This window comes from Archocentrus centrarchus, chromosome 10, assembly GCF_007364275.1.
Source record: "Archocentrus centrarchus isolate MPI-CPG fArcCen1 chromosome 10, fArcCen1, whole genome shotgun sequence".
NCBI lineage: Eukaryota > Metazoa > Chordata > Actinopteri > Cichliformes > Cichlidae > Archocentrus > Archocentrus centrarchus.
Window position 1 is genome coordinate 37,944,363 of NC_044355.1, and position 17,982 is coordinate 37,962,344.

Below are 17,982 nucleotides of genomic sequence, written 5' to 3' on the forward strand. Positions count from 1 at the left end.
AGTGTGGCCAACTCAGACTTGCTGTTGCACTACAGGCCACCTTTACTGCACATGCACCACTGCTCTGTACATGTACATGAATATCTGTTAGTCAAACATGTGCTGGTCTGTCTCGTCACACAGGATTTTTACTCGTGTATTAAATCTGCGCCATGGGTACGTCCTAACCGCAGACCCTCCTTAAACCCGGCGCCACGACCTGTCCTGCACCCCCATGGAAATGTAACTTTTGCATTTTGACTTGAATGCATCAGAGACAGAATCACAATCATTGTCTCATTATAAAGACTCATGGACGTCAGTAAAGTCCTGGAGGGAGGCTGCTGAAAGTCTCAGAATGTACAAAGAAATGGAAAAACTCGAAGGACAAACAAACTGACCACAACAAAGAGCGGGGACCCAGCAGGGAAAACGTTGCTGCATTTTATTTGTTTCTATTGTGGCTGGCACCGCATTTAAACACGGGGACACGACCACACGCTTACTCACACATAAAACACCAGCACATGATGGCGCTTACATCGTGGGCTCTACAAAGATTCACCACAGATGTCTAAATGAGCCGTTACAGTTATTTGCCTAGAGATTCATGAACATTATAATTATTATTCATTAATGCTGCTTTCATTCATTCTGAGGGGAGACTGTTTAGTTTCCCTTAAGGATGCTGGAGAGGATTAAGTGGGTCTGTGGGCTGGTGCTGACCTGCAGGCCATATTTTACTAAATGTTATTGCCTAGCAGATCCTGTGAAATCCTTTTTCACTCTTTATTTGACTGATTCATAACTCAGCAGGAGCATTAGGTGAGCCTATTTTCCTCCCAAGGGCTGGGGTTACAGGTAGTGACACATAACTCCCAAACTACCTCTGTATCACACAGCACTTTTTACTTAGTGAAAAAATGGATGGGTTACAGCAGCCTTTTATTCCAGCACCAGCACTGATCCATGAACCTGCCAGGACACAGAATACATCTGCCATGCTGAAACTGAAGGTTCAGTGAAGGTTATTAATGAGACAAACTGTTCACAGCAGCAGACACTGTGTTTGTTCCTGCAGCTCTTTGAGTTCATTAAAGACCTGCAGCTTCACGGGATCCATACATGTGTGTCCAAAGTCCGAGAGCTGCACGTGGCACCAGAGCGTGACTTCATTACACCTGAGACAGGTGAGCCATCAACCACACACACAGTGTTCATCCCGAGAGTGCTGAGGTCCAAAAAGCTGTCAGATTTTCACACGTTTACCTAAACGTGACCCCTCTGCTCATTAGTATTTACATTCAGTGCTGACTATGACATAATGACTGGTATATATTAATTATATGCAGTATGCACAGTGAATATGCAGCCTGTTAACACTTAAATACACATTTAGTTGTGTATTTATTGAGGATAAAATGTATTTTTCAAGAGTGGCCTGGACACTCATTCCAGTGTTTAGGAAACATTAATTAGCTAATAAAATGAATGAATTCTAATTATTATTAATTTCAAATGGAAAACTTTGAGAGGGCTGAAAAGCAGATGGCACCCAACAAGAAAAACTGAAACATTTAGAGAGACGTGAAAAAAGTGGATGAGACGTTTTCAGAGACACCACAGTGGATTTTATTTTTGGCCAATACTATTTTAGTGGGCTCCTTTTCCCCTCAGACGCTCGCAGATCTAATCTGTGAGTGTATGACTTTCATTTGTTTGTTACCGTCTCTGTTTCCTTCTGCTTTTGCATCGTAGTCGATATTAAACACAACAGTCCCAACGTTCCGATTTCAGAGACATTAGGAAACTGCTCGACTCCGTGTCTGTGGTGTCAGTGGCCTCGTCCATCTGTCTCTGTGTCTGATATGTTGTTGTTGTTGCCACAGCAACACATGAAGCATTTCTTCCTCCTTGTAAACAAAACTTCCCAGAATCCAATTTTTTTTTCTGTTTATGCAAAACATACTTTTTTCCATCTGACTGGTTCTTTCTTTGTGTCTCGTCCAGGCAGCTCCTGTTTTCACTGCCACAAACTTGCATCTCAAAAAAAAAGCAGCTCAGCCACCTCGATGAACTCTTTCCCTCCCACACAGACTCCGAGCCCGCAGCACTCACCAGGTGGTCGATGCCGATGCTGTTCCAGCCCTGCATGATGGGCAGGAAAGAGATGAAAGTAGGAATGACCCAGCAGCCGCCGATCATTAAAGCCACTCGCATGGGCGTCATCTTGTTCCTGTAGACCAGAGGCTGGCAGCAGATAGCGTAGTATCTGCAGAAAGATGACAGAAAGAGTCTAAGTGTGATTACAGGAAGCAAACTCACACAGCATTCATTAAAAACTACCACAAGCACATTGTTTTAACCTCAAAGTGACGAGGAGACTAAAGTGGAAGAGAAACACCGACTCAAAATGAACGCTGCGGGTAAAACAAGAAGAAAGTATAACTTGTTGGATACAAAGTAAGTTAAAGGAAGCAAAGAGTCCAAGCCCCTTTGAGTTGGTCTTTCCTTTTAGTTTATTTATTTATGTAATAAAGACAACCATCCATTTATTTGTAATACAAAACCATTAAAAGGAGCCAAAGACAATAAACTCGCTTATTTCTGCTGTTTTCTGGTGTCCCTCAGCTCCGCCGGTCTGGCTCTTTTTTCCATTGTCACAGAGCTCTTCTGGTAGGACGAGAAGACGGTTTCCATCAGTGCACAAATATGTTAGCCACCAATAACCACCACCAATTAGCACTGACTTCAGAAATGAAATGTTTCCCATTCCTCTTCTGTAAGGACTCTTTGTCTGTCTCTCATCATGTCTCTGTTGTATTTCCACACATTTTGTCCGCTTTCGTCTTTCTGCCTCCTCTCGTGTCCCTGCCATCACTTTTGTCTTTCTGCCTTCATTCTCCATCTGTTCTCCTTTGATTTTAACCTTTGATTAAATTTTTTTGCCCTTTCTAAAAAAAAAAATCACCACCACCACCCACCAGTTTGCATCGCTGAGCCTCAGCTGAAAATCAAAGAGCACAGGAGCTGCACAGAGAGCATCGCAGCCCATCTGTGGCCCCTTCTTTGGACTGTTGCTCAGTAAATTGTCAGCTTGTCTTGGTTGCTGCAGACATTCAGTTTGTCAGCTGCAGAATTGTCCTCCATGACATATTTGACACTGCTGGTAGCACAAATAGCTTGCTTCATTTGATGCATCTGGCGGTGACCCTACATTAAGTACAGAGAACACTGGATGTGCCACGTTCCAAATCACAGACGCTGTGTTGGTCAAGGGTCAGGTGGCAAAAGACTAAACTAGTTATTGGAATAGTCCTTTAAATATGACAATTCTCATTCTGGCCTAACCCTGACCTGTCGTTCCACTTTTTCTTTTATTTTTTACCTTTATTTGTTTTATTTATTCCATTTGATGCTAAATCACAGTTTAAACTTCTGCCTCTTCAAACAAGTGACAGCAGCTCCATATCTCAGATTTGAAACCAAACGAAGGAGAGCTGTGAGAGAAGAGGAGGAGAGGAAGCTTTTGCAAAAGGAAGGAGTGATAATAAAAAAGGAGGAAGAGGAAAAGAGAAATGAGAATGAGGAAAGAAGGGTGAGCGGAATAAAGAAGGAAACAGAAGCAGGAAGTGAAAGGAAGAATTAGCCTAAAATGGCTGATTAATCCCTTTATCAAAGCTCCAATGACAGATGTGGCGTTCCTGATGAGAACTAAGCCTCCATATCTCCACTTTTATCTGCTCAGTGAGCTCAGGCCTGTTTCACTGTGACAGGTAACAGATGAAGTCAACCAACCAAAACTGACCACCTGGACCTCACCTGTCCACCTGTGCACAAAAGTGTGTTTTAGGTGAGCCGTGTGTGTTCGTTTCAGGCCACGCTTCAGGTACGTTACATTAGTGTTGTCATGAATCTGCAGAATCTGCAGACTCATGCAGACTGTTGGAAGGTGCAGACATGTGGAGGCAGACGGGAGAAACAGAAAACACGCATTTATTAGTGGATACGTCATCCAGCAACTCATTAATAAAGCAGCATAAACGCAGGAGTCAGGTGGAAACACACACTGAAGGCTAATGAGGATTAGCCACAGCTGGGAAGGAGCAAGACACAGGCGCACACAATTACCACAACCACAGGGGAGCACGTGAAATTAAATGTACGACACAGAAGATAACTAACAGCACAGCAAAAGAGGACGTGAATAATAATAATAACTAAACAGGGAAATGCAGACACAAGAACAAACTTGACAAAGGAGGAAAGACAAAAGGAATCACAGGAGGATGCTAGAAAAATCACTAAACTATAACTACAACTCCAAATTTACCTGAGGACCAAAAACCAGCAACACTTAAAAATCAAGAACCCCCAATCCCACAAGGAAAACCCCAAACAGCCCGACAGAGTTCACTGTCTTCTTTTCATCTGACCTCTCTCTCTCATTTTTTCTTACTGGGTTTTCCTTCTTGATTGAAGCTTTTTATTTGTACGTTGTGTTTAATATTTATGTGTGTGTGTGTGTGTGTGTGTGGGGGGGGGGGGGGGGGGGGGGGGGGGGGGGGTTTGTGTGATAGTACACACACACATTAATACATCACTTTATTAAAGTACAGTTACTGAGCTGCTCTCTTTAGCCACAGACACAACTTCACTGTCACACCTGGCTGTGATCTTTATGCTGAACTCCAGACTTGATCATTTGCAACCTTTGCTTATCCTCATGAGGCTGAACTCTGCTCTGCTGCTGGATCAGAGCTAATCCAGTTTATTCCATCAGCTGTGTAGGTTTTATTTCTGCCTCCTCTGCTGTGATCCTCCCTCATTACCTATTTGCAGTGCCTGGCATTTCATAGCCATCAGTAATTTGAAGTGAGTGTGTGGTCTGCATGTGCAGTGCCATTAAGAAAGGTCAAGAGGGCCTTTTCTACTTGAATTCCCAAAATAGTCGTGTAGAAAGGTTGCAGATTGATTCTTTAAGTGTGGATGTGGAGGTCTGAATGACACAACTCCCCAGTGTGTCCAGCTGAACTATGAATCCCTGTATTGTATGAATACAAATGTCAATACACCCACACATATCCACACACAAACATACACACACACATAGTGTGCAACATAAATGCACAAAGACACACATGAACCTGAGATTAGGCAGCATATCTTGACCACGAGGGCTTTAAGTTCCCTCTGAGATCCCTCTGAGATCCCTCTGATTTCCCTCTGAGAACCCTCTGAGTTCCCTATAAGTTCCCTCTGAGTTCCCTATAAGTTCCCTCTGAGTTCCCTATAAGTTCCCTCTGAGTTCCCTATAAGTTCCCTCTGAGTTCCCTCTCTGTAGATGTCCCCACTGTTTCTATCAGAGCTGATTTCCGGGAACAGTCAAACCTGAATGCTGCCAAATTATCTTTGCATGTTTTGAAAATTCAAATCTTTTCTTTATGGAAATGTAAAAATACAAAAACAGCTTCGATGCCGAACACAGAAAATGCAACAATGTAAAAAAATGTAAGAAGCTTTATGGTTCTTTTTGTTTTTCTTTTTTTTAGCCTGTCATGTTTGGCATTTTTCACCATCGGAATGATGATCCGAATGCACTGATGTACCAAACATATTTGCTTTAACAAGAACAGCTCTATATGTTTTCTATAGGCTATTCTTGTTAATGTTTGTATTTTTATTTACTTATCTTTTTATTTAGTTATTTATGCCAGGTCTGACAGGCAACAAGGAAGGGGCAAGAACAAGAGGTGGGGGGGGGGGGGGGCAAAAGGAAGAAAGGAAAAAAAAAAGAAATCGAAGAAAAGTAAATATACTCACACACACTCACACATCCATACATACACCCACATGTACATACATATACACATACACATACAATTTTCTTGTTTGTAGTAATGTGTGTATGCGCCTCTGTCATGCAATGTACTCAATAATGAGGGCAAGAAACTGCAACCATGCCCCCCATGATCCAGAGGCAAATAGGGAAGGACCCAGGGGACCCAAGGGACCCAAGGGACCCAGGGGACCCAGGGGACCCAGGCCATCCACAGCCCAGGAGCTCAGAAGACCTGAGGCCTCACATCGAGATGGTAACCGTGTGCACTCCCCAGAGGAGGAAGGAGGGAGACCACAGACGGAGCCCCCACAGTCAAAGGGCTAGAGTCCAGAGAGCCAGAGGCGATGAGCATACCCCCCCCCACCCCCAGCAGGCTGGCACCCCCAGCATGAGCCGAGCATGCAGCCCCCGAGGTTTTTTTTTTGTTTTTCTTCCTGAGGACTTCCTCGCCGCGGTGCACAGGAAACTTAATTGTGTTCTGCTGTGCATCAGTTGGAATAAAGAGAATTTAAATGATGTTAAAATTCAGTTAGTTATTGTTAAATAACTTAACTACACTTTAGCATTGATATTTTGTGGGCTGCTGATTCCACCAGGGAGCTCTCAAGTCTTCATGAATAACACATTTCATATTGAATCAATGCAGATAAATATATAATAACAGTTCTGGAATAATAAAACAGAGGTCAGTTTCTTGTTATGGATTATTACTTCATTCTGCTTCTTTTCACAGCAGCAGACTCTGTATCTGATTACTTCTGTTTTACAGATTTACAGCATCTTCTTTTATTTGCCTCCAACGGTCAGTCGCTGCCACTCGCCTGCGCCCGCCTGCACTCGCCTGCGCTCGCCTGCGCCCGCCTGCACTCGCCTGCGCCCGCCTGCACTCGCCTGCGCTCGCCTGCGCTCGCCTGCACTCGCCTGCGCCCGCCTGCACTCACCTGCGCCCACCTGCACTCACCTGCACCCGCACGGTCTTTGAGTGTTTTAGGTTAAAAAGTGGTGAGTGGGGTCTGAAGCCAACGCCCCACTGACAGATAAGAGATGATGCACAATAATCCTGTCCCAACGCAAAGGTGAAGTGTAAGGTTTGTTAACACAACGCTGTGCACAGTTGCCAGGTTGTTCAGTGAAAGGAATTTTAAACATTGTTGATTTTGGGGGGGGGGGGGGGGGGGGGGGGGGGGGGGGTGTCAGCATGTTTCAAGCGCAGCATAACTCTGATAAGCTGACTGAGTGTTACACGAGCAGCAGCTTATTCATTGTCTGCGGTGGGAAAACGCACAACATTTCAGTGAAACAGGTAATTTAATCCAACAACCAGAGCGGACCATTCTTTCTCCGACTGAACATGATCCAGCTTTTTACACTCAAATCAGCTGCCACTCCTCAGAGCGATGTCATTATTGGCAGGTTTGGTGATTTTGGTGGAAAATGATACTAAAACACAGCTTGCTGGCTGCTGTTCTGCAAGACAAGGAGTCTTTCATATAAGATATAGAATCAATAACCATTAGGCATGGCATTAAGCAAAAAGGGCGATTTCTACAACAGCTTTAATAATGGAAGAGGACTTCCAAAGCTCTTCTGTGAAGCATTTCTATTGTAAAAAGGTCACAGCTCAGTTTGGAGCAGCCACGGCCCATCTGCCTTCTGCTTCCACTTTTCTTCCTCTATATCTCTGTGCTGCGTGTTTGCTACCAGATAAACGACTTTGAGACCAGCGGTGAAATGATCTCATTATCTATTCACACCCTTCTACTCTTTCTCTGTCATCTATTTTTCCATTTATAGGACTCAGATCGTTTTGAAGCCAGGTCTTTGTTGCAGAGTGATGTCACTGCCATGTTGATCCTTGAAGGCGCTCTGTATTCAATATGATCATCTACTTCGTACTCTAAATAAAGTGCAATAATTTCAGTCACAGAGCCGTACAATTAGCCATGGCTGCCTGAGTGCGTTCCGTCCCCCCGGGCTGTAATCTGCTGTACTCCCACTCAGAGCACACTGCAGAAGGATGGATTCCTCAGAGTGTCCGTGGAACGAGGAAATCCAAACATTTAAAACATTACAACCACACTCCACCTGCAGATGAACATCATGAGATTATTCAGAAGTTTATAACAGCAGAACTTAACAGCATTATTTATTGAAGAAAAATGCTCATTCAATTATTTTTGCTTTGTCACAATTCATCCTAAAATGGTTTAATTTGTTATTGTGATGTGCATCTCTTCTATGTGATACGATTCTGTCAGAGCAGAATTCATTCACAGCTGTAAAAACTTAGACACAAAAACAACAACTTTAGTTTAACGTCGTCCACAATGCTTACAGGGAGCCAGTGTATGAGATCATGCTGTTTCATTTAGTTTCTTCCTTTATCCTTTTGGAAAATATTTTATTTAGCTGTCAGTCTTTTGGGTTGTTGACTTGTAGCATCCTCCTTGTGGCAGTTGTGCTATTTTTAGTTTTCTTTCATTTCTTTTCAGCTTCTTCAGCTTCCAGTAGGTGAATAAGAAGCTCCATCCTGCAGCTGCTCACTTCTTTTCTATGTCCTCTGTTTTCTTCTCCAGTTCACTCCAAATATATATCTTTGTAAAAAGAGCAAAACACTTTTTGTGTGTGTGTGTGTGCGTGTTTCCACCCCTGTACATAATAAGTGCCTTTAGTGTACTGATTTCAGTTTCTGTTTTAAATTTAGTGCTTTGAAATTCTCCTTTCTTCAAGCAGCCACGGTGACCTCTGACCTGTTTCAAGCTGAGACAACAAGAATCCAGCTGGTGGCCCCTGTTCACTGAAGATGTTTTGACAAGTTAAGCACAAATATAAATGACTGGATGATGGTTGAATTCCATCCCTGGTGGCTACCACGCTAGAACAGAGGACGGCTCTGTTTTATTCTGGTGTGACAGCCTGTTCATGTTATTAGTACCACCTGTGCTATGAAATCAGCCAGTCTGGGAATTCTAATTAAGTGCTCATAGTGCTGGACTGGGAAACCCTGGTGGTCTTCTGGCTGTTCCACCTGAGTAGAAACCGGGGACAGAGAATTATGATATTGCAGCACGTAGCTCAGGGAACTGGTGCTGTGTCTCAGATCAAGTACTTCAGTACCAAGGACTGCACGTAGAGACAGACGCAGCCAGTGAATGCTCAGTGTTAGCTCGTGGTCCGCCACCATGTTGGTTTATTGAAGTGACCGTATTTGGAGGAGAGGTTGGAGTGATAAAATCATCAGCCAATGTGACCTAGCTTTGACAGAGAGCTGCAAACACAGACTGTACAGTATAGTGCTGAGCAAAATCACACATTTCTGCCAACTTATTGAAATAAAATCCTACAATTTCACCCCTCAAAACTGGAGCTCAGATTTCTTGGACGGTCTGTTAGTACAGTGAACACCACAGCAGCCGTTTTATTGGTGAGACAGTTGCATTAAACATGCTCCAAAAGGCTAAGCCTTTAGAGGAACTCACAAAGGACACGTGGTAGTGAGGTAGCTGGAAAAGTATAAAAAGCCATGTTTCATGATTTGTTCTCATCATGAGCAGAAGAACCAGATTAACCTTCACCTTCTGCTCATCCTTCCATAGATCTGAGGACTTTACATGGATTAATCAACTCCTCCCTGGATCCCTTCATACACTGGCTGGGAAAGGAAGGTTGTATTGGCCGTGCGACTCTTCTCTCACTCCCTCCAAATATTTTTATTAAAATATCCAGTCTCAGTTCTTTAAATCCAGCTGCATTATGTTAAACCATTGACTTCTATGACCTGATCTGTGTGATGAAATCATTTCTAATTGAACTGAGCTGTATGCTTTGCCTCCAGTTAGCAGTTAAAGTTTGAACTGTGCACATTATCCTTGTAATTCTCTGAATAATGGTAAAAGGTTTGTGTCTGTAACATCTAACAGTCATTCTAGCCAATAAAAATAATCCGATCCTTGGGACCTGTATCCTGGCCACTAAAGCAATAACCTCACATCACACCAAGTGCTCACATCATTAAGAGGAGAGGAAGCTCAGACGAAGGCAGCTGGCCGTGTCTCCTCGCCATTGACCCAAACTAGTCTGTGGTGATGCCTATTCAGCCCCTTTAGATGGAGAGCCAGTCCAGACAGGCTGTACGGGGTACCTGGGACCTACCTAAGTCGCACTTTTTTTCATAGTTTGGCCGGGGGTGCGACTTATACTCCGGAACGACTTATATGTGAAATTATTAACACATTAACCAAAATACTCCAGCCACTTGACATCTCTGTGAACCGGAGCGTTAAGGCAGTCTTGTGTAACCTGTAGGAGCAGTGGATGATGGATGGAGAGCACAGCTTCACTGCAACTGGGAGAATGCGCCACCCAACTTTCCTGGAAGTCATTGGATGGATCAACAAAGCGTGGGCTTCAGTGACAACCAAACCATCCTGTCGGGATTCAGAAATGCCGGAATAATTGGAACTGCAACTGATGATGAAAGCTACACAGAAGAGGAAGCGGCGCTTCGTCTACCTACGGAGTTGTTTAGAAGTGACACCGAGGATGAAGAATTCAATGGATTGATGGTTTGGTGAACTTGTTAGCATGTTCTTTATGCTATTCTTATCTGAATAACTGTTAATGTTACGTTAACATACCAGACACATACGCAGTTCGTTGTGCGTCATGTAGCTGAATGTGGTACGTTAGCATAACGTATGCATAACCCTATTCGGCCCGTTCTTTAATCCATTATTATTATTTTAAATTGCCTTAAATTGCCCCCCCTCAAAAAAAAAAAAATGCGACTTATATATGTTTTTTTCTTCTTTATTATGCATTTTTTGGCTGGTGCGACTTATAGTCCGAAAAATACGGTAAATGAGTGCGATACAAACAAATCTCAGTTCAAGTAGCTTCTGCAGGTAGGTGGCTGCTTGTCATGCCTGGACAAGTAAATGATAGTGATTGAATGACCAAAAAATACAACAACATGCAAAGTAAAAAAAAATAAATAAATAAAAGCAAACAAACAAAAAATAACAATCAGTTTCCATGATGGTTTAGCTGGTGCACCACTGCATAAATGATGTGGCTCTCCTGCACAGTTGGAGGCTCACTGGGCCTGCAAATACAAGGTTTGGGGTTCAATTCCCCCGACCCTCTGTTTGCACATCAACAAAACTAACAAGGTGTAGAAAAATGCTTTAAAAGGAGTCTCTTTATTAAACTCCAGGAAAAGGGAAACACACAAATGGCTATAACATTGATGGGGAAAAACAATAAACTAAAATTTTTTTGATAAGACAAGACGAGACGAGGCTGACATCTTGGCTGAAATCCTCCAATAACAGAGTGAGCTGAAATCTTTAAAACGCTCATTTTCACACTACAAAACACGACTATCTCTGCATGTCCCAAAATGTGCTTCTCACTTTTTCCTTCTTTTTTTTTTCTTTCATTTTTGGGTCAGGAAATATTTTCTATGCAGTGAATGCAGTAAAAGAGACATACATAAAAATGCTAAATTATATGTTAAGACAGGAATATGCTGGAACTATTTTCATTATTTTGTCATGGTCATTGTGTTTGTGTGATTCTGTCTCTCACAGTCTCCTGCAGTGTTTGTGCTCTCTGTTCATAGATGCAGTCAACAGATGCTTCCTTTCAGACATTTAGAACTTCTTCTCTTGTGCTGGTCTTTTCTCATTAAATCTGTTTTAGATGCTGGAAGCTACAAATGACAGTCTTCCTTACCTCCCCCTCACCCCTGTTGTGAAAAGTGATTTTTCCATCTGCTTTTTACTCAGTTGTCACCACAAGATTTGAAATGTTTTGGTTGTTTGAGTTGTAGCAGCACTGACTCGTCTGTGGTTTGCACCATGAAGCAGCAGGCTGCAGCGCGTTCCCCACCAAGTCTGCTTTCTTTCCTTCTATTAGACTCACGATTAGCACCAGCCTCAGTCCTTCCAGGTTTTCTCATACAGCCGACATTAAAGTTCTACATTTTATTGCTTATAAAAATAATAGATTAAAGTGCACCTAGAATATACAGTTAGGTCTGCAGGCTTTTGAACAGTGGTGCAGTTTCTGTATTGTTCCCTCTGTTCACCCCCCATTGAGCAGTGGGAGGGATTCAGGTTTCATTAAGTTACAAAAATGGCTCCAACGTCCAAGGACAAGCTCATCGATGTCCCCTTCAGGCCAGAGGGCTACTCCACTGATAAACCATAACCAACCCCATCAAACTACTTGAAAATATACGTGCCGGTCAGCTGTTCCAAAAGGCCAGTGGAAGCACACACTTGTATATGTGGCATGTGTGTGTGCGTGCATATGGCTGGATGAGTGTAATGGTGTTGCCTCTCAGCACGTACTGAGCTCAGTTTGTGTGTCTGAGCGTTTCTTTAAACGGCAGTGGGGTCGGGCCCTGCTGAACCACAGCCCACCTGCAGCCAAAAGGGAAATGCCAAAATCTGCCAGTAGGCTGAACTGAACCTCCAGCAGACTCACAGCGGTGACACAGGCTAAAAACGACATTTCTCTTCGCTTTCATTCGATTTAACCTTTGGCCAAAAAAGGTACGCACATGCTTTAAAGACGGCGTGTGCTTAGGGTTAAAACATTTAACCGTGCAGGGAGCTGACCAGGGGGACCACTGTATTTATGCAGGGATTCTTTGCCTTGCTCATGAGCATTTCTAAGTTCTGCCCTCTGACCGGTCGAGGACCGAGGGTAAACTGGAGGTTAGGGGAAGAGACGCTGTTTGTCTTTTACATTCAATTCAGCTTTCACAGCCTGAAGGCTGCTGGTGAATGCGTGCACGCAAGAAGGGTTTCAGTGAAACTGCGGATGCAAATTAGCTTTAAGCCAACTCTGGTACAGTGTATCAAATAGAAACATGTTAATATTGTTACTATTGTACATGGTCCCTTTTTGAATAAATTAAAGTAAACCGTGAAGCTCAAAGGCAATCTTTGGTTCCTTCTGGCTCAAATTTGATCAGTTTGAACATAATAAAACATAATAAAAGGCTGCCTTTAGTGTGCAGATATTCATCAAACATATATTTTAAAGATTTTTTTCTAGCAAGGAAAACAAAGGTGCATTTGGTAGTAAAAAAAAACAAAAAACAAGGCATTCAAAACCATTCAAATAATTCAGTAGTGGTGCTGTCCACAGACTCACAATGAAGTGGATCACTCCACAGAGACAGCAGCAGCATTAAAACTTCGGCTTTCTTCTCTGTAATATGAATAATATGTGATTCAGTTGTCCATAAACAACTTTTGGTTTTATGTAGGAGGCATTTTTTATTGAACTATGCCAATAAACTACATTTAGTCCTATGATAAATAAAGTTTTCATGACACATTCATCTTCATCACCTTCAGCAGCTTTCTTATCGTCACAGCAGTGAGCTGTATGGAAGCACGTGGGTGGAGCGGATTTCTTTTCTTCAAGGTTTTTTCTAGTAAGGCTAAATGGGGCAATTACCTTGTAAAGCTTGATTAACTTGTGTAAATGGTGCGAAAAAGATGGAGGCTGGAGGAGGATATTTAAAGGGGAAGAAATACCACATATCCTTTTACTTAGATTTGGTATTTTTTTCTATTTGGACCCTGTGAGCATACGTCAGTCATAAGCTCAGAGGCTGTTAGTGAATGTAACTGCTGTATTTTTTACCAGTAAGATTTTTGTCTAATTTAAGAAGGACGTGCATGTTTTTACATGATAACAGGGCACAGTTCACTCGTCTTTTGCACACATTTCATTTTACAGAATCGTTTGTGTTGGGGTTAAAGTGCCATACATTACATTATATAAAAATAGAAAAATGCACAGGCAGGGCAGATTAATGCATCTGATATCAATAATGGATTGATGAGTTTCTACGATGGATGGACTGAAATGAAGAGAAACTTTTTCTACTCGACAGTAAAAGTGTATCCTTGGAAAGAATAATTCAATCACAATATTATCTGTAATCACTGCTGTTAAAAATATTTGTGCAAATTCTTTTTTCTGTGTGTCATAGCACTTATCTCACTGCTGCATATGAATTCCAAAGCAGAGAAGAATTTATGGTTCCAAGTTTCAGTAATGAAGGAGGATTAGCAACAAATCCAGTGTTCAGAATTGTTTCTGTTGTCTTCCAGTATGTGAACATTAGTGTGTGTCTGTTTGTTGGATATATTAAAGATTAGGCAGAACATATACACAGTGTCAGCAGAGAGGAACATTTAATCTGGGCTTTGTACCATATGGAGCTCCAGACTCTCTCTTCCATTTTGCTACCACTGACTGACACTTTCATTAATTCACAGTTAAATCCTGCAGTTTCACGCGGTGACATAATTTCAGGCTTTTAATACAACAAACATGATGGGATTCTCAGATGACACGACAACCTGTAATTATTGCTCGATGGTTTACAAACTGCTCAACGCACAGAAGTCAGTCACGGACGTAATGACACAGACGCAGCTGCGTGCTTAACTGGCCCTGTTCTTACCATAATGACATGTTATTATAGCTTAAGGGCATTTTTTCATTAATTATCACATTACTTGATTAACGTCTGATTAGAATGACTGCATGAAGCACCTGCATGTAGGCTGTGGTCTAAAGCTCATCTAATGAGTTTTATCTTTGATAATACAGTGATGGCAGCTCTGTTAAGCTCTGCCTTGCATGTGATTTGTAGCTCTACCTGCTAGGTGCATCCATTTTTTTTAAACTGAGAAGACAAAATGTCTTTGAAAGTCCTGACTCAGCTGGGTGTGGAACAGCAGGAACTTTATACTTGCTGAATGAAAACAGAGAAACAGAAGCAGACCTAACCAAACGCAGAATCAGGGGCAGTATAATAAATAAGTAGGAAATGTGGATGCAGGAAATTAGCAGGTAAGGGAGGAAAACACAGCGCACAGTAGATCTGGTATGAATCACAGGGGACGGGGGGCTCGAGGGTAATGAAGGGCGATTGCCTCACTATGAATTGGTAACTGAAGTTGTGGCAGGATGCAGAGACAGCTGTGCATACGCAGGGATACAAAGCTCCTGCAGCCAGATCATTTAATGAAGAAACCGTTTCCTCCGCTGCTGTTGGTCCAAGCTTTGCTTTGTCTAATTTGAAATTCTCCTGCGTTTGTGGCTCTGTGAGTGTCTGCATTAAAAATAAATGCACATATGTGCGAGATGGTCGTGGTCATTAAACATTTATTCTGCATTCAGCCTGCATGCCTCAGACAGGTCACAGAGGTCCTCCCAGTATTGCTCATGTCTGTTCCCTGTTTTCTTATTACGGACCCATCATTACTGAATGATACACAGGCCAGTGTTTCTCAGCATCCAGCAGTAACCTGCAGTGCTACACAAAACTCATTTTAAGGCTCATTCCATATAAAATCATTCAAATCTGAGAAAAGTTCAAACCGGCCCCCTCAAAACTATAACTTTAGCATATTTAATGAAGCCATGCTGGTGTCTTTATACTATGAACATTTTCACAGGTACTCCGAGCACACAGGAGTGGGTGTAAATATGTACATGAGATTTTCAGGGCTTATAATGATATTTAAGTTTTGCTAAAAATTTTAACCAGATCTGTTTTACGGCCACCCGTCACAATCAAAAGCCTAAATCTGTTTTTGTTCAGCACATTTTTTCTGCTCTAAGCAGCTGTGAGCATCACTGTGATGATCTACCACAGAAACAAAGCAGGTGTTCAGGCACTGACTGATTGATCACTTTAAAATGTCATTACATTATATAAAATCTCAGGTGAGGCCAAATATTTTTCATGAAATCTGCTCCATCTTCAGTATCTCCACCCTCCCTCCAAACCATCTCAGCCTCTCTGACTCTGAGCTGTCCCTCATTTCTAATCCCGTCCAACCTGCTCACTCCCAGTGAACATCTGAGCATCTTCATCTCGGCCTCCTGTCTTTGTGTCAGATCCACCATCACAGCAGGTCTCACTAGCATCTTTAAACCCTCCCTTTCACTCTGGCTGCTCTCTTATGCACTGCAAATTGCTGTGGATGGTTGACTCCAGGTATTTAAATTCCTCCACCTTCACTTCCTCTGCTCTTAGCAGCTTTGCAGCTTTGTCCCTCAATAAAATCCTACAAGCAACTTAAAAATCTGGAAGCTTTCCGATCAAGTTACAACCTCAACAAATGTGATTATTCGATATAAATTTCAGAAAAGGATCATAAAGCATATACTGATGATAACTGACTTAAAACAAGTCTTCACTCTAAAGTTAAACACACTCCTCACTCTAATGCAAAATGATGAATAATTAAGAACAGAGAATAAACTCCTCCATACAGCATGTGGTTGTAAGGGCTGTGAAATCAATGTACACCAGCCAGCCAATCAAAGGTGATGCTTCTATGTGGCCTTTATCCAAATGTAGTCGTATTCAGTTTGCAACTTCAGCACGTGCGTCCTTTTGACGCCTAGGACAGGCCGAGTGTGAGATCTACACCGTGGACCGGCGTGTCTGTCACACGCATTGTCGTGATATCAGGTTGAATAAGAATGATAGCAGTGCTGGTTAAGTCACTGATGATGCCAGATCGAACACACACACACACACAGTATCAGATAGTCTCACCTGTCCAGGGCGATGCAGCACAGGTGTAGTATTGACGCGGTGGTGAGCAGAACGTCCAGAGATGTCCGCACCAAACAGAAGGTCTCGCCGTAGATCCAGTGCTGGTGGACCAGCTCGATGGCACCGAATGGCATCACCAGCACTGACACGAGCAAGTCGGCAAAAGCCAGAGAGACAATGAAGTAGTTGGTCTTGATTTTCCTGGAGAATGAGACGGGAAGAGGAAAAATCAGGGTCAGCGATTCTTCCAGTTAATTCATCATCAGTGAATGGTCATGACTGATTTCCAGTGACGTACGTATAAAATGTAGAGATTTTCTTTTGACAGTCATGATTTGAAAACATAAAATTTGTGTTAACATGAAATGGTTTTGGCATCATTTTGTCAACATCACACAGACAGAGTTAAAATAAATGATGCAGAGCTGCAACAATCAGCCAAAGCCGAATTGTTCTGCTGCAACCAAATGTTTTCATTCATCTTACTTGGAAGGCTGCAGAACAACAGATCCATGAAAAGCAATTACATGAAAATAATCACACAGCATGAGAAATCCTTTTAATGTTGAACACCAAACAGCAGCAGTTATCATCTATCATAAAATGAACACTTTTCAATGAAAACTTCCTACATGAAAATAAATACAGGCTCATTGTATGAAAAATCACTCAGTAATGAACTGAGCTTAATAAACAAATAAACTGCTTACAAACAGGTTATTGATGCATTCCTCATATTACGTTTGCACAGTGTGGTTTTCATAATAAAGAACATCAAAGCTTCAGCGAGGAGCTGAGTACGCACCGCCGAGCAACTCAAAATACTTTTACCTCACGCCTGCTCTCCAAAAAAATGATTTGTTCATTCCACGTTTGCTTATTACTGAGCAAAATGATAACCTCTGGCCATTTACTTCAGTCTGAGTCTGCCTGGTTTGCTGAATTAGAACACAAAATATTGCTGAAAGTCAGAATGTCAAAAATTGAGTCACAGTGGCATTTTAGAGAGCAGAGCGCTTCCAGCATCGTCGGAGTCGGAAAAGTCCTTCGCTCTTTAGACACGAGCTGGGATAGAATACCAATGCAACCAGCATCTTATCAGCCAACAGCAGGGCTGAACCACTCCAACGCTCCTGTGACCGAACGACCACAAATCCCAGCGGTCAGGTTTCAAACCTGTCTGGATCCTTCCCACAAAGTGGCTTATCCACCATGTTTGAGTCCCAGTGAGGTCAGAAACGACTGTGACTCTGAGCAGGAGTCTGGTTCCTTCTCCGAACACCCAAATTACAATACGATTAAAGGTGTTATGATAGCTTTGGGGGAAATTATCACCAAAACATTAAAGTTTACTTAGCAATCAATGAAAAAAAGGAGGGAATCAGGCCTGGCTCAAAATCAGGAAGCACAGAGGAAAGAAGAAACAAAGACAAATGAAAGAAGAGCAGAATTTAAGAGAACAGGACAAACAACAAGAGTGGAACACAATCAATCTTCACCAGAAAGTGAAAACGCTACACACACACACACACACACACACACACACACACACACA

At 42.4% G+C, this 17,982-nt stretch overlaps 1 protein-coding gene across 1 annotated transcript in view; it reads right to left on the minus strand.

Annotated features, from left to right (window-relative positions):
- The window catches only part of htr4 (5-hydroxytryptamine receptor 4), a 197,088-nt gene that overhangs the window by 62,720 nt on the left and 116,386 nt on the right, over positions 1-17,982 (minus strand). The window contains exons 4-5 of the mRNA XM_030739983.1: positions 16,428-16,628; positions 2,098-2,251 (exon numbers count right to left, since the gene is read on the minus strand). Coding sequence (XP_030595843.1) covers positions 2,098-2,251; positions 16,428-16,628 — 355 coding nt within the window. The remainder of the gene's footprint in view (positions 1-2,097; positions 2,252-16,427; positions 16,629-17,982) is intronic.